General features: G+C 45.4%; 1 protein-coding gene across 1 annotated transcript; it reads left to right on the top strand.

Annotated features, from left to right (window-relative positions):
- Positions 1-2,572: 2,572 nt before the first annotated feature.
- FOXA1 (forkhead box A1) lies at positions 2,573-6,358 on the top strand. The gene is made up of 2 exons (XM_028112271.2): positions 2,573-2,644; positions 4,997-6,358. Exons 1-2 carry the CDS (start codon positions 2,573-2,575, stop codon positions 6,356-6,358), a joined length of 1,434 nt encoding a protein of 477 aa, XP_027968072.1.
- Positions 6,359-23,844: the final 17,486 nt, after the last annotated feature.

Raw genomic sequence — 23,844 nt, forward strand, 5'->3', positions numbered from 1 at the left:
GAAGTGGGCTAAAAGTGAAAGAATATTTGATGTTTTAATTGACCCCCCATAAAATGACAGCGCCCCCCCTTTAGGCACCGGCTTTTTGTGTACCATAAAAGCTATTACTAAATTGTCACTACCCATAGAAAATACCCTAGTCATGCTCGATGTTTCTGAAGAGCCAAGAGGGCGTTGGAGAATCACCGCGGGAAGGAACAAGGAAGCTCATTAGCACTGAAAGTCCCCCCGGATCAGGCCGAGGAAGCTAAGCATCCGTGTATTTTACAAATGGAACCAAGGTCCTGCTGCTGATGGGAACTTTGGACAAAAGAATGAGTTTCTGACGGTGGCTCTGAGAAATCTGTGCAAATCCACACATTTACAGATGCATTTACACAAACTGATGGGACCTGCAGTCACAGGAGCAGGCTGTAGTTGGGGAGGGCGCCTGCTCTGAGTTCCAGGTGGATTTAATTTCACTCTCATTCCATTCCTTACAATGTGACATTCCCCCCCTTTTGTTAAAAAAAGGAATTGTAATCCAATGCTTTTATCTTTTTTTATTTCCTTAACTGCACATCTTCACCCTCTCCGGCTCCCCTGCTGATTTAAGAGATTTGTTTGGTTCAAGGATTTAACGTGATTCTGTTGCCAGATTTCAAGGAAGAAAGATTTAAAAGAACAAAGTGCGGGGCGGGGGGGGGTATCTGAAAGACAAGTTAAAACACATTTCTTAATATGAGATTAATAACATGCTTAAAACTTTGCCAAACAAGAATATTTTGCATTTTTAGTCATTTTTGAAAGATTTTATTTTGTTGTTACTTCAGGAAAACTAGTGGGTTCTACCTAGGGTAGGACACACACATTGTCGGGCACCCACACACTTAGATACAGACATGGCCACAACTCATTTAGAAGCTCACACACATTCATACTCTCAGAAATAAACTCACACCATCCCACAACCTATCACCAACTCAATGCTTATCAATCACTTCAGTTGGTCCTTCTCCAATTAAAGTGATTGTGGGCAATCCACTACCCAGGGCCTCATAGGAGCCAAGAGGCTTTGCTTTGGGGAGAACTTCCCACCAATGTCCAGGACCCGTTAGGGACCAAGGAAGCTCCTGGGGTGCTAGCCTGGCCCCTCCAGGTGGGAGATGGGACCAGGCATCGCCGCAGACCATCCCTGGCTTCAACCTGGCACCTCTCTAGCCGAGCAGATGCATTCCCGCGCCTGTGTTCATGCTCTCCCAGTTAACGCGCGCAGTTAGGGAGATGTCGCCTCCCCCTGACCTTTCCCTATCAGAAATCAGACGGTCGCCTCCAGCTCAGTCCCCGGGGCTGCGGAAGGGGGGCAGGAGGAGGAGCTGGGCAGAGGAGGACGGCCCGACTCGGGTGCGCCTGCCCTATCACACAGACATCTGTTCTCAGTCTCTTCCTCTTTATGATCGCTACATATGACAAGGGAAGTAGAGCGGACCGAGGCGGGGGAAAGAAAAAAAGTTATGTCATAAAGATATAAAACGGTGCTGTGACTCACCTGCTCTTAGCCGCAGGTACGGGTTTCGTGGCAGCCTCTCCGCTCTGCTAGCCAGGAGCCCAAATAGGCCTAATGTCACTCGGCTAGGTTGACTCAGATGGCCGAGTTTCTAGTGAAGGGGCAAAATTGGGGCTTTCTCCTTTTTCAAGCCTGAAGTCCGGGGAGGGGGATGGTCTGTAGTTTCCAGTCTCCCAGGGTTGAACTTTGGGTCAGTAATCAGTACAGTGGGGGCTGGAAGCGGGCAGAAGAGCAGGAGGGGCACGGGATGGGGCTGCAGCCGGCGGCCCCCAGAAGCCGGTGGGTCCCCCTGGGGAGGAGGGACTCTGGGGTCATTTAGCTGGCCCGGCCCCGCGAACCGGGGATCCAACGCCACGGCCCCCAGCCCTTCTCCGGCTGCGCGGTTCCTATCCAGAACCCTCGTAAGCTTGCCCGGCCCCGCCTATTTTTCTTTTTTTTTCCTCTTCCAAAGGGGGTTACACCCCCCCATCCCATTTCCCTCTTCCCCCAGGCTCCGGGCTTAAACCAATTACGCTGCTTTGCAAACAAAGTGAGGGCTGGGTTTGAGGGAGGGGGCTCGGCGGGAGGGGGCGCAGGGGGCGCGCGGCTGCAGAGCTGCTGGGCGGGAGGCGCGGCGGCTGGACTGGCGGGCGGCCGCCTCGCAGGTGCACCTCGCGCTTTGTAGGTGCGAGCGTCTTTGTGAAGCGGACAAATGGGGAGAGGACGAGGAGGTGGGCACTCGAGCGACGTAAGATCCACATCAGCTCAACTGCACTCGTCTCGCAGAGGCCGCCCGCTCACTTCCCGCGGAGGCGCTCCCGGGCGCCGCGCTCCGCGGCCGCCGCCTGCCCCCGCCCGCCGCGCCGCCTCCGCCGCGCACGCCGCGCCCCGCAGCGCCTGGCTTCCTCCTCGCTAGGGTGGCGTTGGGCTGGCGCGGGCACTCGGGTGACTGCAGCTACTCGGCTCCCCGCCCCCCGCCCTGCGCCGCGCGGCCGCCCGTCGCTTCGCACAGGGCTGGATGGTTGCATCGGGCAGGGTGGCTCCAGGATGTTAGGGACTGTGAAGATGGAAGGGCATGAGAGCAGCGACTGGAACAGCTACTACGCGGACACACAGGAGGTGAGAGGCGGGCAGCAGGCAGGACGCTCCCGGAACCCGTGCCGGGGGAGGCCCAGAGAGGCGGGCGCCCGGAAGGGTGGGTGGCTGGCGGGCTGGGGGCGCCTCCTCCGTGCCATCGTTGCGTGCCCACCCGAGGTGTTCCCGGACAGGCCTTGGCCCGGCCTTGGAGCCGGATCCGCTGCCCCGCGGGGGAGGCTGGGTCCCGGCGCTCGGCGCTTGGAGCAGCCAGAGGGTTTCAGGAAACTCTGGGCTTTGAAAGCACCCGCTCTGGAAAGCGCTCGCCTCTTCTCTGCGGAGAGCGGGAGCCGGAACCAGGCCCGGGGTGCCGCGGGTTGGCGGGCGGGCGCCGGCAAGAGTTGGAGGTAACTCTAGGAAAGACAGAATTCTCCAGCAGGGCGGCCTCTCCCTCCCAACGGTTGAACTCGCAGATGTCTTCAGATGAAAGCGCGCTGCAGTTAAGTTGCGTCTTAATAATGAATCGATTCCGAAATTTTATAAAAGTTCTTTAAAAGCCCTGTTTGGGGAGAAGTGTGCTCATTCTACTCTAGAACCGCTGGGTGGCGCTGGTGCGAACTGACTTTTCCTCCAGCACCCCGAACTGAGAACCTGTTTCTCTTCATTGTCCCCTTGGTAGCACGTTCATGTGGTTTATTTTACAATGTGCACAAAGGGATTGTGAGGAAAACCAGGTACAGGCGGGACCACCACCTACTAAAAGTATTTCTCTGGAAACAGCTGGTAATTACCCCCCAAAAGTTCACCATTATTAAAAACGGTTATTGAAATCGCCTTCAAGAATGATGGGGAGAGGAAAAGACAAAAAAAAAAAAAAAGAAAGTAAAAAATAATTTAAGACATGGACAGAAAAATATAGAATCAGGAACTATTTTGATGGCAATTAATTTATTTAGATTTGTATATTTATATATTCACAAACTTAGCTTGAGTTTATTTGCATACCATAGCAGAGTGTGCCTAGTTAACTTTGTACACCTTTTATTTTTTCAAATGAAATTGTATCTGCTGATGAAAAAAATTCAAGGACATTATTTTTATTAAATTATCAGAGATGTTTTTATATTTCTGGACTCTGTTTTTAACATATATAGTGCATTCCCAAATTGCTATTGGTAAGGGTTTCTCCTACTGATAATTTTAAAATGAGCTTAGAACTCTTCCTCGGGTTTAATTCAGATGCAGACATCTCGACCCACTAGTTAATGAAGTTCCCTATAGAAAGAACTTCCTTATAGATTAAAGCTGAGAATTGCAAAATAGAATAGCGTTAAAAGAAAATAAGTAGACTTTGATTTTAGAAATTTTAAAGTGGGATTTTAAAGCCAAGCTTTGAAATAATCCATGGCAACATATCAGTATGGGAAAACAAAATAGATTATTTTGACAAATTGTGTCACCAAAATTTTCAAATGTTATGGGGCTGGAAATAGGTAACAAAATTAGTGCAACTTTTTGAATGGTTTAAAGAGATGGTACATGTAAAGTCAAGTTAAAGTTAAGTGTAGTGCATTGATATTATGCACTCCCCTCCTGCCCCCTCTCCTCTTGTATCTATTTTTAATTTTTTTCCAAAACTTACTTAACTTCTGAGTTTCTTTCCCTTTTAGTATTACAGTTGCTACAAGTCGATGGAAAACACTCCCTCTAAAACATAATAACAAAAAGTCACCATTTGGGAAAAACTGCTAAGGCGGTAAAGCCAGTTGTTGAGAAATGGATGGTCATATGGCCATGAATGATTAGTTCTATCAAGGAGAGTTTAATTAACAGCCACCCCACACAGCCCAGGCTACTATGTGGTCAGCCCAGCCTGGCCGGCTTAGGCGAGATAGGCACAGAGCTGGTGTTCTGTTGTCCACCCCTGCGGGGGCTACGCCGCCGAACCCACTGCACCCCGTAAGGTGGGGTGAATAAGCAGAGTCAGAAAATAATTCTGTTTTCGGAGTTTAACTCCATTTAACCAAAAGGGCTTTGCTGAGGCCGGTCTGGGGTGGAGACTGGGATACCAACTGGCGTGGATGCAGAAGGCGATGGAGGGGCCCTAGAAGTCGGCCCCTGAGCCTGGCATGTAAGGCGATTACACATCTTCCTGGGGACATATTTTCTGTGAGCGCTGGTCTTTCATGCCTGCCGCGCTAAGATTTTTCCCCTGCTGCGCAAGACATTTCTTTGCTCTTTCTGGGGAGGGCGCCTGACGGTTTGCCCCGGGTGGGGGGCCCTATGCTTTGCAGAAATGCTCTCTGCACGTCTCCGGGTTTGCCCCCGGCGCTAGGCCGCCGGCTCCACTACTAACCCCGCCCTTCGGGGCCTCTTCCCTCGCTGTCTCCGTTCCAGGCCTACTCCTCCGTCCCCGTCAGCAACATGAACTCGGGCCTGGGCTCTATGAACTCCATGAACACCTACATGACCATGAACACCATGACCACGAGCGGCAACATGACCCCAGCTTCGTTCAACATGTCCTACGCAAACCCGGGCCTGGGCGCCGGCCTGAGTCCGGGCGCCGTGGCTGGCATGCCGGGCGGCTCCGCGGGCGCCATGAACAGCATGACGGCGGCGGGCGTGACGGCCATGGGGACGACGCTGAGCCCGGGCGGCATGGGCGCCATGGGCGCGCAGCCCGCGGCCTCCATGAACGGCCTGGGCCCCTACGCGGCTGCCATGAACCCGTGCATGAGCCCCATGGCGTACGCGCCGTCCAACCTGGGCCGCAACCGGGCGGGGGGCGGCGGCGACGCCAAGACTTTCAAGCGCAGCTACCCGCACGCTAAGCCGCCCTACTCGTACATCTCGCTCATCACCATGGCCATCCAGCAGGCGCCCAGCAAGATGCTCACGCTAAGCGAGATCTACCAGTGGATCATGGACCTCTTCCCTTATTACCGGCAGAATCAGCAGCGGTGGCAGAACTCCATCCGGCACTCGCTCTCCTTCAACGACTGCTTCGTCAAAGTGGCGCGCTCCCCGGACAAGCCGGGCAAGGGCTCCTACTGGACGCTGCACCCGGACTCCGGCAACATGTTTGAGAACGGTTGTTACTTGCGCCGCCAGAAGCGCTTCAAGTGTGAGAAGCAGCCGGGGGCCGGGGGCGGAAGCGGGAGCGGGGGTGGCGGCGGCGGCGGCGGCGGCGGCGGCGCCAAGGGCGGTCCTGAGAGCCGCAAGGACCCCTCGAGTGCCGCCAACCCCACTGCCAACTCGCCCCTTCATCGGGGCGTGCACGGTAAGGCAGGCCAGCTAGAGGGCGCGCCGGCCCCTGGGCCGGCTGCCAGCCCCCAGACTCTGGACCACAGCGGGGCGACGGCGACAGGGGGCGCCTCGGAGTTGAAGACTCCATCCTCCTCGGCTGCGCCCCCGATCAGCTCCGGGCCCGGGGCACTGGTATCTGTGCCCCCCTCCCACCCGGCGCATGGCCTGGCCCCCCACGAGTCCCAGCTGCACCTGAAAGGAGACCCCCATTACTCTTTCAACCACCCCTTCTCCATCAACAACCTCATGTCCTCCTCGGAGCAGCAGCACAAGCTGGACTTCAAGGCATATGAGCAGGCACTACAGTACTCGCCCTATGGCGCTGCGTTGCCCGCCAGCCTGCCCCTCGGCAGCGCCTCGGTGGCCACCAGGAGCCCCATCGAGCCCTCAGCCCTGGAGCCGGCCTACTACCAAGGTGTGTATTCCAGACCCGTCCTAAACACTTCCTAGCTCCCTGGGACTGGGGGTTTGTCTGGCATGGCCATGCTGGTAGCAAGAGAGAGAGAGAGACAGAGAGAGACAGAGAGAGAGAGAGAGAGAAATCCACACATACCAAGCCGACAACAGCATAATGAAATCCCAACTATTTTTATTTCATTTTTTGTGTGTGTGCACAATCTTTTCCCCAGTGCAAAGGACTGTTACTTTGTTATTGTATTCGAAATGCCTTGTGTATATTATTACAAAGAAAACCAGTCCCAAACCAACACGATTTTTTCCTGCAATGTTTAACAATCCACAAATGTATATATAAAATCCTCCTACTTCCTTATTCCTCTCCCTTTCTTCCCTCTTTCCCCTCCAGACACCGTTCTAGTCTGTGCAGGGTTTATTTAAAAAGAAAGAAAGAAAGAAATGGTCAAACTTGTAAAATATTTGTTTGTGCTTTCCCCCACCCCCTCACCTGATCCTCCACAAGTTTACAGGTCTGTGGCAATACTCTTAACCATAAGAACTGAAAGGGTGAAGAAACAAGTAGACACTAGGGGCTATTAAAAGTATTTGAAGGACAATACTGCTGTTGTGCAGCAAAACATAAATTGATTATAAACATCAGAGCCATTATTCAGCTTCCATTTCTGATACATTCAGATAGCTGTCTTAAAATGAAATACACATATATTATGTACGAACTTATTTATGCACATGCTCAAATATGTAGACATCCTCCATATATTTGCATAACATGTAGAAATAATAGTTAGGTGATATACATGGTACATTTTCAAGAGTTGCCTGACCAAGAAGTTACAAAGACACCCTCCTCCCTTGTCTTCTCCACTCACATATAGCCCTGAGAATCAATTCCTCAAGAATTGCCATCCTCAATAACTCTGCTCTTTGCTTTGCAGAGTGCCATTGTCATGTCATTCTGAGGTCACATACCATGTACAAAATTAGCTTCTATGTATCTGTACCATTTAAATATTTTTTTCCAGGAAAAAGGGAATATTACAATGTTGGAGGAGAGATAAGTTATAGGGAGTGGTATTTCAAAATTTGGTCCAAAATTCCAAAATCCAACTGATTGTGGCCATTTTAATTATTGCCATCGTGTGCTTGTTTCATTCAGTGTTAATGCACTTTTCACAGTTGGACATGGTGTTAGTATAGCCAGACGGGTTTCATTATTCTTCTTTGCTTTCTCAATGTTAATTTATTGCATGGTTTATTCCTTTTTTTTTCCTTATAGTTGAAATTGCTTTAAATGATGGTTAAAATTACAAATTAAAAATGTTAATTTTATCAATGTGATTGTAATTAAAATATTTTGATTTAAATAACGAAAATGATAAATTTTAAACCGTGGAATATGTTCTTGATCATTTGCAGTTAAGGACTTTAAATAAATCAAATGTTAACAAAAAAGTATATCTGTTATTTTCCTCAATTAAATCCAAAATAGGTATTCTGAAAATGATATTTTCCAAAGTCCGGCACTGAATATAAATAACAAAAAGGGAAAATGATATAAAACAAAATTGTTTTGTTTGTTTATTATATGAACATGACACTAGTAAAAACCAGTTAAAGAAATTCAATAAAAATGGGTAGATAAATTGATTTAATATCCCAAGAATTGAGATTTTTAAGAGTATTTATTCCCAATAATGTTTAATTTTTGGCATGAGCTTAAGCCTCCTCTGTTTCCTTTGAGGCTGTCCACAATGAAATCAAATTCATTAATATAACTACATTTCCCCCTGCCCCAATGTCTAATATTCCTTTATCTGAGAAGTATTCTAGTGAGAATAAAGTATCAGATGTGGCTGATAAAATTAAGTTGTCTACAACGGAGAATCCTGAACTTTTTTTTTTTTTCATTGAAAGAGAAACAAAACTTAACCATCATGGTAGCTTTGGAGGGGGCCGGGGGAGTCGAGTTAAATCTCTCCTGCAGGGGAAGCTTTGTGCCACCAGGACATTTCGGGGTAGCTGCTATTTTGTATTTTGTGATGATACTTTTAAAAAATATTGTTTCTAAAAATACCATTCCTGAGAACTTAAAGCTGATGATTTGTTTGCCTTCTAAGAAGCCTTTAAATGCAACTTCACACCCCTACAGTTGCTTGAGATCACAAAATCATTAATCTCCTTTGATAGTAGGCTCACTTTCCAGTCCACCTATTTCTTTGTAAGTCTTGTTCGGATTGACATCAACAATAACAACACCAGCCCAAGCAGAGGCTAGCCTGCCTGAGCTCTTGTGTATGAACTCCATCCTCGCCGGGGCTTGAACTTGGACAGCCTTTACTTTGATCGCCCCACTCCGCAGTGCGGACAAGATAAAAAGAGCTGTGTGAGTCCCTTAATTATCGCGTAATTGCCTCCCCAGATGAGGGAAGGGGTGGCATGTAGCACTTGAGAAAAATCCAGAAATCCCATCCTCCCCCCCCCCCCCCACTTCAGCTAATGAAAGGAGGAGAGGGAAATAGCTGGTTTGGATAATTTCAAAATGTAATTTGGAGGCCTTTCGGAAGGACATTAAAGTCCCAAAGAGAGGAAAAAGCTTTCAATCTCAATAGTTATTTATATGTATATGGCGGGTAAACAAACGCGTTGGCAAATTTGAATTCCAAATGTAACTTCAGGCCGTGAGTTTGGGCCGAGGAATTTTACCAGCCCCACCGAGTCTAAATCGTCTAACTTTCGTGCGTTCCCTTCGGTGATGGTCCCTTCCCTCTCTAACATACGAGCACTATCAGTGTCTTGCCTTCACCCACCAGGCTTAAGTGGGCCTCAGCTCTCGCTCTCTTACTTGGCAGAGACTTTTTCTGGGCTTGCGGGGGGCGAGGCGCCGCAGGCTGCTGGCAGAGGCCACTTTGGAAACCTGCCTGAGAAGCTAGAATGGTGGGTCGCGGGGAGCTGGTTTGGTGGGCTTCTCACGCGCTTTCCTGCCGCCTCTGAGCAGTAAAGCACCTGCGGGCACTTTGCGCGCGTTCTGCCGCCTCTGGGCCAGCTGCGCCCTGCGCGTTGGGAAGGGCGCGCGGATTGGAGCCGCGGAGGGCGGTTGCCGGGGAAGAGGGACAGAGCAGGACCGCAGGCATCTCGGGGTGACAAGTGCAGTTAGTTCTTTATTGTTTGGGCATTTTCCCCTCCTAGCGAATAAATCTGTCCAGCCCGAGACCTAAAAGTCAACAAAGAAGGCCAGGCGTCGCTTTACCGCTCCTGCGGCCCCAACACCCGCGTTTCCGCGGCTGCTCCCGCTGGGTAATCCCTTCCTCGGAAACCCGGACACACAAACGCGGGAACGCCCGGGGCTGGGGCGCCTCGCCCCGGGGCCAGGAGGAAAACATCTGTGGTTCCGAGGGAGTGCTGCGACGACCCTCCTCGAGCGCGCTGCCTTCCCTGATCCCCGCCCACCCCCGCTTTCGTCTCCGAATTTCTGTATTTCTTCACCTCGGACACTCGTTCCTGCCGACGAGGGCGGAAAGGGGATGCTGACCGCCGAGCCGCGGTCCACCCGGCTCCCTTGATGGAGGAATTTCCCTCGAGGTGGGGGAGGGGGTCTCCGGATGGGGAGGGAGGGAGTGAGAAGAAAAAATCCTTCCTGCAGACCGTCTAGTGCAACGCTTCCAAGGCTCTCCGATCGAGTGACGACGCCACCACCGAGCACTTTGAGAAAAAAAAAGAAAAATGTTTTGGGAGGGAATATAGTCCTGGGGAAGAGAACTTCAAATGTTAACTTTCACCTTGTTCCGGGCCTGACACGTTTTTTTTTAAATTGATAAAAAGAGAAGACAACTAAACACAGCTAGGGGGAAGCTCACCAGAAACTACCCAACTTAGAAGTGTTCCCAAGTAGAAGGCAGCTCGGTCTGTTTTCTACATGATGGCTATTACAGTGTTTACGTCACAGATAAAATTTAATCTCCATTGTCCCTTCGTGAACTCTTTATAGCAGAATAAACTGGTGAGCATTATTAAGGGAGGAAGGATTAAACAAACAAAATCCTGTTAATGTTCTTAACTTCTGTTTTCATTTTCTGAAGCCTGGAATACTCGGCTGATTTCACTGAAAGTGTAAAAAAATATTACTTTTCTCAGGAGTCTAACAGATTCGAATGAGCCATAGCAGAAAAGAATTCCTGGAGTGATAAAATTTAAAAATCTTGTTTTAGCACTTTAAAAATTGATCTCAATTTCATAAAAATGCTTATTAAGTTTCTTTGCAAAAATTTTCTGTGATCAATACAAATTCCTTTCAATGCAGACCAAAGTAGGAGACCTGTAGCCCAAATTAATTAACCTTTCCTCAAGATCGATTGGTTTTCTGTTGATTTAGCAGTAATATTGTAGAACATTTAGCTATAATGTATTTTAATGTGATACCTCAATATGTCAAGAGGAAACACTCATTGAAAAGATAAAATTGCTTAACTTATTTAATAGGTGTTTAATAAATTTCTAAAAATATTTTATTTTCAAAAATCAAATCTTAATTGCTTATTTGGGTTGTAGTAAAGTGTGTTTTGCAACTAAATGGACTTAAGATAATGTCTAATTAGTTCAAGATAATTATGTGCAAAAGTTAATTATTTGTGAGCTACCTGGGGCTAAAATAGGTCATTAAATTATGCTGAAATTTAGAAATAAGATTTTCTCAAACAGAATCACTAACATCAATAGAAACTCATGAGAGTAAGAATGTAATAAAATGAAACAACTTGGAAGATTTTACAACCTTCCCATTTGGAAATAGAATCTGGAGACATAAAAGGTCTTTGTTTTTGTTTTTGTTTTTAAAGCAGCCGTCTCTGCAAGTTTTATTTTCTACCACTGATCCTATTTGGTGTGTCCAAATAACATTTAATAACAGATTACTTTCAATGTTCTGGGTTTTTTTCTTCCAAATTGTTACGTTTAAGACCATAATGGTTTCATTGGTGTTTCTCTTTTAGCTCCCAGTCTAGCTCGGTTCACTGAACTTTGGACAGCTCAGACGGCAGCCCTCACCTTCCCACTGCCCCCTCCAGTCATCATTCTAGCGAGCAATGTGGAGCTGGAAAATACCCATCCATTTCAACTTTAACTTATAAAAGGAATGCATTTTCCTATAAACATTTTTTAAAAATCTGACAAGGGGGAAATCCTCACTTGCTACCTTTCTTTTTTCTAACTTCCTCATTTCTCCAATTATGTCAGCTGTGACTATACAGTGTAAGAGCAATGCTCACGGTGAGCATAAACTCCCCCTCTGTAGCCCCAGAAAGTGAGAAGCATCCCTCCTTCTAGATGACACTTCATGATATTTTGGGATTCTCTATGTTCTAGTCAAGGTAGAGTACACAAGCAGATTATTCTCCCTCAAAATCTGGGGGGGAAAAGGGCTTAAATGGAATAGGTGCTTGAGGACCACGGAATTCAGGTGGGATGCTGGTCAAGTCACATCAAGATCAAGTTCAGAACGGCCAACACTAGGGCAGGCCTGACTCAGAGTTCTAAGTGTGATGTTTCCCTGGGTTGACTTTCTACTTCTTTCCTCAAGATTACATCAGGGGCTTTTTAAGAAAAATCCCTGAAACCCAGAAAAACAACCTGGAAATACAACCGCCCCCACCAAGCACTGCTTGGAAATAGGGAACAATGCATTCAACTGGAAATCTCTTTAGTTTCTTTTCCCGCTCTCCCATGAAATTTTAGTTACTCCTCTGCTTGTCTAATCATGTCCCAGGTCAGGTTTTTTTTTCCTCTCACACCAAAGAGCTGTTATTTTAAAACATAAGCAATTTAATGAGAAGAATGTAAGGGTTTTGTGGTGGTTTCTTTCATTTTTATATTTAATTTTAAGGACCCATTATGCACGAGGGAGGAAGGAGACTCCCATCTAGCGCTACACTCCCAGACAGCTGATTTTCTTTGCCTGATTCAGGTGACTGGTGCGTTTTTGGAAGTTCCCCTAGCTCTGGGTCCTTACCCGGGAGCCTTGAGCTTCTTCACTCCCATAACCCAGCTACAAACGCCTGGGTTTGTATCAGCTCCCAACATCAGCTCCCCCCAGAGCGCCAACCCCCACCGCGTCTTTCACCGATTTTGCCTAGGTGGAGGCCGATCACGAGCTCGAACTGCAATGAGCCGTGTTGCTGTGCAGGGCACCGGCCAGGTTTCCTCACCTCTCCCTGGAGTCACACTGCCTTCTGCAGACACGCGCTTCCTTTTGTTATGCCTGGCTAATATATTAATGGGGCGGATAACCCGGATCCTTTGGTGGTTGGGGGGGGGCGGGGGTTGGGTGAGTGGCGGGGGTTGGAGACCCGGAAGGGAAAAGAACAGCTCTAGTTGCTGACCATTGGGCCAAAGACTTCAGAGGAGGGAGGCCTGGGGTTGGGGGCGGAGGGGGGGCGAGAAACGTCGTGGGATGCGTATCGAGGTGGGAAAAGTTCACGTTGAGGGCACGGAAAGTAAACTTAATTAAATGCGTGCAACAAGTTTTTGGAAAAGGTGATCTGATGTTAATGTTCTGTCCTGGGTTCAGAACTGCGAGGCGGGACGCGGCGCACGCTGGAGAAACTGCCCTGTTGGCCAAGCGGGCCACGGGCGTGCTGCTGCCTACCCTCCGCTTGTCCCCTCACCCCCGCCTGGAGCCCGGTCGCGCTGCGCGGGGGCTAGTCACAGGCGAAACATCTCAACTGCGTGTGGCACGGATGCCCCTCTCGGAGGGGTACGCCTTCTCAGACTCATCAAGCTCTAGCTCAGCCAGCCACCTTAGTTGCTCGGTTCCAATAGTTTCAAAAAAAAAAAATAAAGACTTCCAACCACGCTGGCTGGCTGCGCTCACGAGACCCCTGCCTTCCCCACCCTCACCTCTAAAGGGCTGGCCTCCCAGTCAGAGGTCTTAACTGATTAACCACAGACGATGGAACCCCTGCGTGGAGCCACGAAGTGGGCGCCAGAAACCGAGACCTCGGGGCCGGAGGCCTTGGGGCCCCGGGGGACGCGGCTACTGGGTGCGGGCCTTGCCTCTGGTCCCTGCCTCCCAGGCCGATCGCGCGGCGGAGCCCCCTCCCCGCCGGGCCTGCCGCCCCGCCCGCCAGACGGTGCCCGGGCGCCCCGAGACATATGCTGCCCGCAGGCCGCGCGGCCCGACGTGGTGCTCATTGCCGAGGCGGTTCTCAGCCCATCAAAAGCCCAGGCTTTCTTCAGCCGTATGGGCCGCGAGGTGAACAACAATGGCCCGGCCCCTTCACTTCAAAAGCGGTGATCAGGGGAAAGGCTCCCCCAGAGAATTTTTTTTTTTTTCCTCCACAGCCTTTCATTCCTAGTTAAAAAAAAAAAAAAAAAAAAAAGGCATCAGCAACTCCAAGGCCCGGGCGAGCCTAATGCCCTTTGATGGGGATTGAATTCATTATCTCCAATAACACAATTGTGCTTGGCCAACGAAAAGAGCAAAGCAGGGCTCTATCCCGCCCGAGGGGCCCGGCCGGGCGGGGCGGGAGGGCGAAGCGCGCTCCTGGGACCAGCTCCGAAGCGCGGTCTCGGCCAGCCTAGCCCAGGCTGCGGCTCCCCCCTGGGTGCCGGGGGCGCGGGGGCGCGGGGCCCGCCCGGAGGCTGCAGGACGGGTGGCGCCGCCCGCGGAGACAGCGCCGGGAGGGGGCGGGGCGGCTCTCTTGTTTGATTTATTTTTCGTGTCTCCCTTTGCAATCATTCCCCGAGGGCCGCCCCGAGGGCTGGGTGTTTACTCTCTTCCCTCCAGGACTCCAGTTGCGGAGCCGTCCCTGGCGCCCGGGGCGTGCGGCCCAGGAGGGCCGAGAAGCGCCCCTGGCTGAGCGCGAAGGGTCCCCAGCATCCCGGCCGCGCCACCCAACCCGGGTGCCCTCGGTTCGGGGCCAGCTTTGCTCGCACCCTAGCACCGATAAAACGGGGCTTTAAATAGCCCCTGTTCTGGAGTCCTTCTGCTCAGGCTCTCCCCCCACTTGCTTTCACGCCAGCCATCCGCAAGGATCGCACGCCCAACGGCGCTCCAGGAGCCTGGGCCAGGATGGCCGGGGCACCACGTCGTGCATCCGGGCGCAGGGTCCGGGTGCCGGGAGTGCTGCGCCACCCACTTTGCTTCCGGCTGGGTAGACACTGTCCTGGACCGCGACCTGGACGTCGGCGCCTCCTCCCGGGTTCCACTGCCGTCCTTGCCCTTTCAGCCACCTCTAGCCCTTGCTTCTCTGCTCTCCTGAGTGAAGGGAGGTGAAAAAAAGACTAAAACAGGCAGTATCACGTGCCTTCACCCAGTGTGTGTGTGTGTGTGTGTGTGTGTGTGTGTGTGTGTGAAAGAGAGAGAGACAGAGAGAGACAGAGAGAGAGACAGAGAGTAGAGAGACAGAGACAGTGGGAAATTCCCTAAGAATCATGACCCAAGAAGACCTCTATAGCTTATTGTCTAAAATACAGGTTTCAATCATTTCATTACTAGGTATACTGCCTACACGACCCTATTGTCCCCCTCACCCATTACTGAGGAAATTATGTATTGCAGTTTTATTTCAGCCAGACAAGGAATGAGAGACAATTTAAAGGTTTTTGTTTGTTTGTTTGTTTTTTGTTTTGCAACAACACTTACGGAATCTGCTATGGTAGGAACTGTGGATTAGGATTGGTGGTTCCTTGCCAATTAGTCATGACTGTCCCAATCTTCAAGAGACCAATTCTTCACCTTTTTCTTCAGAGAATTAGACACACACACACGCACACACACACGCACACACACACCCTATAGTATACACGTGCTGGCTCTGATATATAGAGTGCACACATACAATTAAATATCTGATTTAAAGGAGCATCCATGAGAACTTGCCATCTACAAAACTGTCCCCAAAGTATGAAAGCAATAAAGTGATCAATTGATTTGGGTAAACCAAGAAAAGCGTTTCAGATTTCAGATTCTCAGCTAGGCATTATTCTCATCAAGAAATATAGGAATTTATTTAATTCCCTTCATCATTAAGTGGAGTAACCTTTACGAATTTGGCTCCTAAAACTCTGACCACTTCAATTTTTAGGCACTTGGGGGAGGGAGAGGAGGAGAAAAAATCCAATGTGATAGGTAAGATTAATGAGAAGCCTTCAGTTCTTTCTTCCTTTTTCTTTTTGTCTTATAGAACAGCATCCTGAATATAACTCATGTAAAACATATATTTACTTTTATGAAATCTTTTTCATTTACATCAAAAAGGATGTAAAACACTTACCTTGAAGATATTCTGAGACTCTTAACAAAGAAGTTCATGGGTAGTGCTATTCTTTAGATGAGTTACTAAGCGCCAAATACTTATTACAAGTTATAAAAGAATGAGTGCCTTCTCTTCTGGACCCTTACCCCACTTTTTATTAACCTATTAAATAATAGGTTTAAATTTGGTGACCAGTACATTTCAGGTGTGGTGTTACTTTAGTCACCTTTTATAAAATCTCTTTGGTAACATCAATTGGAGGTTTAATCTTTGTCCTTAATTGTGACATGCTACTCCACATGTGGTAGATCGCTGCGCTTCCTTCACATGTTTAGAAATGTTGGGGAGAGAAAGGCATTTATACAGGGTAAGGAGGGCAGTGGTTTAGATTTTACAGATTAACAACTTGAATATGAATTTAACATAACATGTATGACCAGAATAAGTTCTGTGTAGGTAGAGATGGCTGGGAATTAATTTTTATGATATTTTGAGTACTACAGAGTAACTACATTCCGGATGCAGTCTAAGAACCATTCTGTGAATAACAACATGTTCAAAACAACCACCAAAAAGCTTTAATTCTGACATTATCCGCCAGACCACAGAAGGTACAGGATAGTCCTGTGGTTTATCACAGAAACAATTTGTCTAGTGCCAGAGCACACATAAAGGATTATGTGACGTCAGGTAAGCAGGGCACTATAGGATGGATGAATTACTAAACAAAAGATACCATGATTTTCATGTGGATGTCTTTGGCTATGAAACAAAATTAGGAGGGAAGGAAATGTAAAACATTTCAGTAGAAATGAGAGTTCTATGTTATCTAAAGTGCAACCCCGAAGTATACTTAGCCTTGAGATTCACTGAATTATGGGGCCATAGAATATGGTGATGGAAAAGACTTCTTTATTATGTTTTCTAGTCCACTCACCTGCAAGATTATTCCCCTCAGAGTTTTACCAGGCCAGGTCCAGAATAGATTTAAATGTCAAGAATTGAAGGACTCTCTTTTCTTTCTTATCGGTGTAATGGAGAAGCATTGTATTCACAACACAAAACATTTTGCCAATGGAATATTTTCTCTGATAGTTAGGTAAAATGCCTCTTTGAGGATACATTTTTATTAGGTCTTAAACCTGTTTCAGATACCTGAATGTCTATTAGTCAATCTATACACATTTATTCCTTTAGTACCCCCCTAAGATTGATCCAAATTAAGTGCTCCAGGTGGGAAGACACCTTTAGCACGTATAAGCCTTTGATTTTTTTTTTTTATTATTCTTAATACTGAGAAGGGGATAAGAAAGTTAAACCTCACTAATTCATTTAAATTATACCAGATAATTATCAACAGGAGACTTGGTCCATTTGTGAGATGCCATCCAATGCTAGGTCACGCAGACTCTTCACATTTTAAGTATGACTATGGTAAGAAGGCAAAGGATTTCAATTTCTTAAAATGTGGTAAATTCTTAAATTGTAAGAAAAGAACCTAGAAACTAACCTGGGGGGTGGTTCATTTAAAGGAAATACTGTTTCCTATTCTAGAGTGAGTTTACAGTATTTGTGAATTTGTGGCCCACAGATTTACATGTGGCCTATTAGGAATATATTATGCCAGAGTTTTATATAGTAAAGAGACTGAGGAAGTTCATTATATAACTTCTAAAGAGAAGTTAAATTTCTAAATTTCAATTTCATGGATGCAGAGGCTAGTGCTTCAAAGTTGTATTATGATTTGGAATCTCAGACTCAAAACTATTCTGCATTCCCATGGCTCCGAAGGATTCACCCGTTTTCTCTACAGTGGCCACTGGGCCATGCTATGCTGAGGATTAACACTCTAGATCCACCACACCTGTCTCTTAAGTTACAACATCTCTACTGAGTTAGGCAATTAGAAAGCAAATCCTTACAGAATCTGACAAATTATTCACTTTGGAAGTTTAATCACAGTAAGAGGAGACTGAGTTAAGTAGGGAGAACAAGTGAGAAACAATCTCCAATGCATTCCACTCACTTATCTTATCTTATCAAACCGAATAGGTGAAAGGGAAAATTGGAATTGTCATCAAAATGCAAGTTGTAAGGCCTCTGATGACCCAAAGAGTAACATTTAGAAGTTGTGTAATAATATTATAGTCTAAAAATGCATTGAATACAAGATTGCAAATATATCAGGTTCTCTCAAGTTAGCTTGTGTGATGGGCAAGTTCCACCCAATTCTTGTTTCATATGGTACAACAAGTGACAACACTGGGTTTTATTTAAGTCTCTGTATAATAAGCACTACTTTTAAAATATTCAAGATCCTTCTTAAGCAGAGTGAGGTCTGTGATGTTTCAGGACATATTTCAAAGTCTTACATTCACTGACAGTTGTTACCGGATGAGACTGTTTGTGGAATAACCTGAGATTTTAATGAGCACAAATTAACAGAATAAAACATAGTCCTTTTTATCTCAGCCTTATCTTCAGCAACAGAAAGAGTGGTATAGTAGCCAGTGTTAAACCTGAAAAAAAAAATGTAGAACACAGTGAGATCCTTTTCAGGTACACTCAAGAGCACTAAAAATGGATTTATCGTGAAGGGTAACTAGCAGTGATTCCTATGCTGTGAGCCCCTCCTCCCATTTTTTTAAAAAAATATTTTCCACTCGGGGTAAACTCGTTTTCAAGAAAAACAAGAAAATAGGGATTGACAGAGAAATGTATAAGGGATGAAATGATGAAAGGGAGTGAGGGAGAGATGCCATGGCAGAAAAAGTAGATAATACTGGGTCTTCCATGGACTCCCAGCCAAGGGACTGGGCCAGTGAGATATGGGATGGAGGCAAATTAATGGCTGGCCAGAGCTAGACAGAGTGTGCTGGGGAAGGGCCAGGCGTGAAAAGATTTGGTGTTGTCATAGCAACGGACTCAGCCCTGCTCCCCCTCAAGCCCATTCAGCTCTGAGCTGCCGGAACACGTTTTTAATTAAAGCGTATAAAAGTTGTTTTGTAAGGACTTCTCCTCATCCGATAGATTTCAAAATGGTTAATCAGGCTTCATCTCCTTTTGATGCTCACAAGAGCATGTGCTACGGCGTGCACAAAAACCGCCTCGGCCGCTGCGGGCTGAGTTATCTCTCAATCACACCTAATGCCGGGAAGGAGAGGGCCAGCTCCTTATTTCGATACACATACACAGAATTCAGAGGAAAGTGGGGGGCCCATTTTTGTGACTGCGAGTGGAAACGTTTTCTTCGCTCTAGATATTATGGAATTCAGCCTTCTGTACGGGTATTGTCTCTGGTGACGTTCTCTCTAGCTTTTGAAAACAGCAAGATTTTTTTTTTCCTTTGGGAGACACAGTATTCAAAAGCCCCCCAAAAAGTTTTAAATTATTTGTGTCAAATAATATTTAATCTAGCATGGATACCCCAAGAAAAAGGGTTGTTTGGACCACTCTTAATGTAAAAAGATGGCAACCACTCCCCCCTTTTGTTGAGAATAAAAGGGCTCTCCCTTTTAAATCCTCTGTAAATTCATAATATACAGCAACAGTTGCATTTTCTTCTTTAATAAAATGGGTGACTTAATAGAAAACAGTATCTTTTGTTGATTTACTAAACAACTTCTTAGCAGATGACTTGAACCTTCTCCAGGTTTTTGTATCTCCCTTTCTCCTATGCTAATGATCTTAGTTTCTAATTTCACTGAAAAAGGAAAAGGGAAAAAAAGACGATTTTACCTGTCATCCATTCCCACATGTACCCTATATCCCAACTCAACATTTCTATTTCGGTACCAATACATTCTCTGCTAGGGCCAAGATGTGAAGGAGTCTTGCCTTCTCTCCAGGACAGACATATGTCCCAAAGTTCTTAGTCTCAGACCCCTCTCTGGTTTTACTGCTTTACTAGCATCTTCACTGTTGCTGTTTCCAATGGATCCTTCTCCTCAGCTTCAAACATGTAACAGTCATCTCTCTGTTAGGGGAAAACACTCCTTAAATTGATTTCACAAAGTCTTCTAGTTAACATTCCCTTGCTTTCCTCTTCACTGCCAAACTTTTCCAATGATTGGTCTTTAGCCACAGTGTCTCCTTCTCCATAGCCTTGCAACTTGTTCTGTGGCCCTTAAAACTTCTGTTTTGAAAAACATCAAAACAGCAAAACTCCCCCCCAAACTTGTCTTGAAGATCATCAGTGATACCTTGATTCAATGATGTTTTTACTCCATTTTTCCCCCTCTAGTTCCAAACAGCTCCAAATCCTCTTAGCAATGTTGACCACCCTCTCACCAGGGATGAGCACCAGTCTGTCCTTGCTCTCTACCTCCTCATGACTGCTTCTCTAGCTCTGTGACTATCTTTCCTATTCTAACTTCCACTGTTGTGGTCTGAGGGACAAAACCAACCCCTCACATTTGGAGAATGGCTTGACACTTGCAGCGAGGCTATGGTATTTTTAGGAGTTGGCCTGGGATTCACAGCCTAGGTGTTCCCCTGTCAAACATCAACTATTTTACTGAACACCAACATTAGACAAGGACACTCTAACTGTAGAAAGGTGAGACCAAAAGACCCCTTTGTAATTTTGTCTAAGCACAGACGAAAATAAAGTCACTGCAAACCACAAAGATGGTAAACATTGCTCACGCTTGCTAATACTAGTAACTGTTGCTTCTTTATGAATTACAGCTTCAGTTTTGTTCTAGTCTTCCCTCTATCTAGATAAGATTTCTTAAGATACACAATCATAGAATTACCGCCACATCCTGACAGTAAGCAGTTCAAAGTTTTACTTTCTTGAATCTTCCCACAAAGCATCTAACCTAAGCGCCAATCCTATAGTAAGTTATTTCTAATACCCTCTTACTGAAATGCCACACAGTTTCCTACGGTGTGTGGCCTTATTTGCAAACAAGCAATAAAACCAATTTGCTCAACCATAGGTATGTTCCTGACCGTCTTTGGCTAGAGCACATTGATAGGCCTTTGTTCCTTTGTCTTATGGTTCGAGCTACCATGTATCAAGCTAAAAGTCCATCCCTGTCCTCCAACAAAATCTCCCGTCTTATATCTATGCCTGTCTGCAAGTTATTTCCAATATCCAATAATTTAAATTACAGCAACACATTTCTCTCAGTAATAAGGCATGCATCCTGACTTCCATATTTTTCTTGTTTTCTTTGTTACTGAGGCTTGAAAAGTCATAGTCATCATTGACTCATCCCTCTTATGCCACATACATCCAAAATTAGGTAATACGCCTTATCAATACCCCCATTACCCCAGTCTTTCCTTCTTTGACAACCCCAAAGTCACAATTTTAGACTATACTACTGTCCACTATTTAAAATAGCCTCCAGAATCTTGTTGGCCAATTTTTGTTTGTATACTATTCCTAGCCTAATATTTCTGAGCAATAGCATTCAGTGAACAAAAATAAGTCCTAACCTCTTGGGGCCAGAGCTTTCACAGAAGTAAAATTAGGAATTACATATGAATAAATAGCATGGTTTTCTCCCCTTATAAAAGATAAATGTCATTGCTGCACACATGGAGTGGGGAAAGCAAGAATGCCTTGGTCACTACAGGATTTTGCTTCATATGTTGGGATCTATTTCAGAGATATCAAGAAAGTGAGGTACATGCAGAAGATTCTGGGTTAGAGGAGAACTGGACCACCTCCTGTGAAGGATGGTTTAGACTGGGGATGTTTGGCTACAGAATAAAACATTTCTATTACATTGGAGGGTACTATACTTATTTCAAGCATATGTGACAGAAATTAGAATTATTTATTGTGTGTCTTTGTAGAGAGTAGAATTAGGACCAGGAGGCAGAAATTCAAGAAGATGATAGATTATCACTCAGTATAAAGACATTTACAGCATAGTTATAGATAGTGTAGGTTACCTCAGAAAATAGTGAGCTTCTCAACATTAAACTCAAGTGTAGACTAGATGAGCACTCGGGTAAACATTTTCCTCAAATTTGTGCTTTATTGATTTAGATGTGATCATTCAACTTTCAACATTAATAGATTTTTGAACAAAATAAACTGTTTATTTCATGTATTCTGTTTTTCTTTGAACAGTAAATATCCATTTATCTTATCTCACATATTTACCCTTTTTGGTGCTCTCATTCTTCTCTATGTTACCATGATTCCATCTGTGATCACATCACTTTCCATTTGCCTAATCAACTCTCTTTAGAATTTCTTTTAGTGGAGCTCTGCTTACGATATTCTCTTATTTTTTTCTGGGCATTTGTTTCTAGGTTGTTGATTTTTTACTCTTAGCACTTTAAAGTTTTATTTTTCATTTATTTCATTTTGTTTTTTCATTTTATTTCCATTTCTAATCTCTGAGAAGTTAACGGTGACTCGTTACTATTTTGAAATTAATAAATTAATACATCTCTTTATTCTCTTTCTTAAGTCTGATAATTCCAACATCTGGATCATCTCTGGGTCTGATTCTATTGACTATTTTATCTTTTCACATGGTCCTTTTTCTTTTTAAGACTTGTGTCTTGTTTTTTGTTTTCTGGTTTTTTTTTTTTAATTAATGTGAAATATTATATATAAAAGAGCAATTGAAACTGAGGTAAATGTCCAAAAGGGTAATACCTCTTCTTTCATCAGGCCATTAATGTGGGCATTTGAGCAAATTTAGTCAGCATTTGAGGTTAGTTGGGTCTTGTGGTTGCTATAGTTATCTTTAGTGTACCACAAATTTAAAATTTTTCCCATGATGGGCTGGGTTGCCACTATCTTGTGTTCAGTGTGAGGCTTGGAGAGCTGGAGGTATTTTTTTTTTTTCTGTTTCTCTGCTCTACCCTCAGATTTTAGCAGGTTCTCTGTGTCTGCAGCATAGAGAGAGTCTACTCCCATGTTTTTATTTCCCCAAGAAGTACATGGCTGTTACCTGCTACTAGATCCAAGGATCGTGGCGGGACAGGGGAGAATTTCTCAGCTCTCCAGCTCCTATCTGTCTTAGGCAGGCCCTGTGCATCTCCTTCAGTGGCAGGTGGCCTCCTATTCAGTGCAGGGTCTAGAGCACAGGCAAATTCCCTGTCCCTTCCTCTAAATTCCACCTTGTATTGGTGAGTGTTTTAGACGTGAGTTTGGGAAGATCACCTTGATATAGTGGAAGCTACAATTTATCTTTACTCCTATGGCATAGCTTTCCCAAGATCTGATTCAAAAGCTGAATCTCTCCTCTTTGGTGAGACTTGCACTCCAATTTTTGTCTCCCCAGCATCATGGGACTGGAAAATTCTCTTCTTAGTTCTTTATCTTTTTAGTAAATGTTTTTTACTTGGTTTTTCTGTGAATTTGTATTTTGTCCAAGTTTTGTAGTTGTTCTCAGTGAGTGAATCTGATTTTAGCAACTCTATTATAGTCAGAAGCAGAAGACTTTTCCTTATTATATTCTGAACCCTAGCCCCTAACTATCAAATGTTGGTAATTCTTGTATCTTTTAAATTATCTTGTATTCAAGCCTCAAATTCAATCTCTTACCCATATTTTAGGAACTGGTGTTATGGTAGCATTAATTTTTCTGTAAATTTTGTTTGATTAGTCAATAAAGATCATTTGTTATATGTTGTAGTTCTAGAAGAGTTGACTATCTTGGTACTATTTAATCCATTATATTTGTCTTACCTAAAGGGCAGAAAACCACAGATTAACATCATCATGAAGAGTAGAGCTTCACATTAATAATACAGATCAGTGTATGGGATTTGTATTGAATATTACATTATTTGGATTAGATAATACCCTTAACAGAGGACTTGCATAGGGAGGCAAGTTGGATAAATACAATTTGATTCAAATTAATTTCGTGACTGAACAATATATAGAAAATAAGTGTAGTGATACACAAATCTAAGTTAATAAAAAATTCCCTTAAAAACAGATTTTAAGCTAGGTTCTAGAGAGCTGGAGTGATACTAAACTATGCTGATGGGAGTAAAGAGGTAGAATGTTCTAGAAGTGAATCACATTTTATTTTAATTTTTTAAAAGATTTATTTATTTATTTGAGAGAGTGTATGTGTGAGTGCACATGGAGGGAGAAGGAGCACAGGGAGAGGGAAAGAGGGAATCTTAAGCAGGCTTCACACCCAGCACAGAGCCTGCCATGGGGCTCGGTCCCACGACCGTGAGATCATGACCTGAGACAAAACCAAGAGTCCAATGCTTAACAGACTGAGTCACCCAGGTGCCCCAGTGAAGCACATTTTAAAACTAAAGATTGTTGGCAAA

The sequence above is a fragment of the Eumetopias jubatus genome, unplaced genomic scaffold (assembly GCF_037043125.1).
Source record: "Eumetopias jubatus isolate StellerSeaLion01/CBP00866 unplaced genomic scaffold, mEumJub1_p1.0 scaffold_7, whole genome shotgun sequence".
NCBI lineage: Eukaryota > Metazoa > Chordata > Mammalia > Carnivora > Otariidae > Eumetopias > Eumetopias jubatus.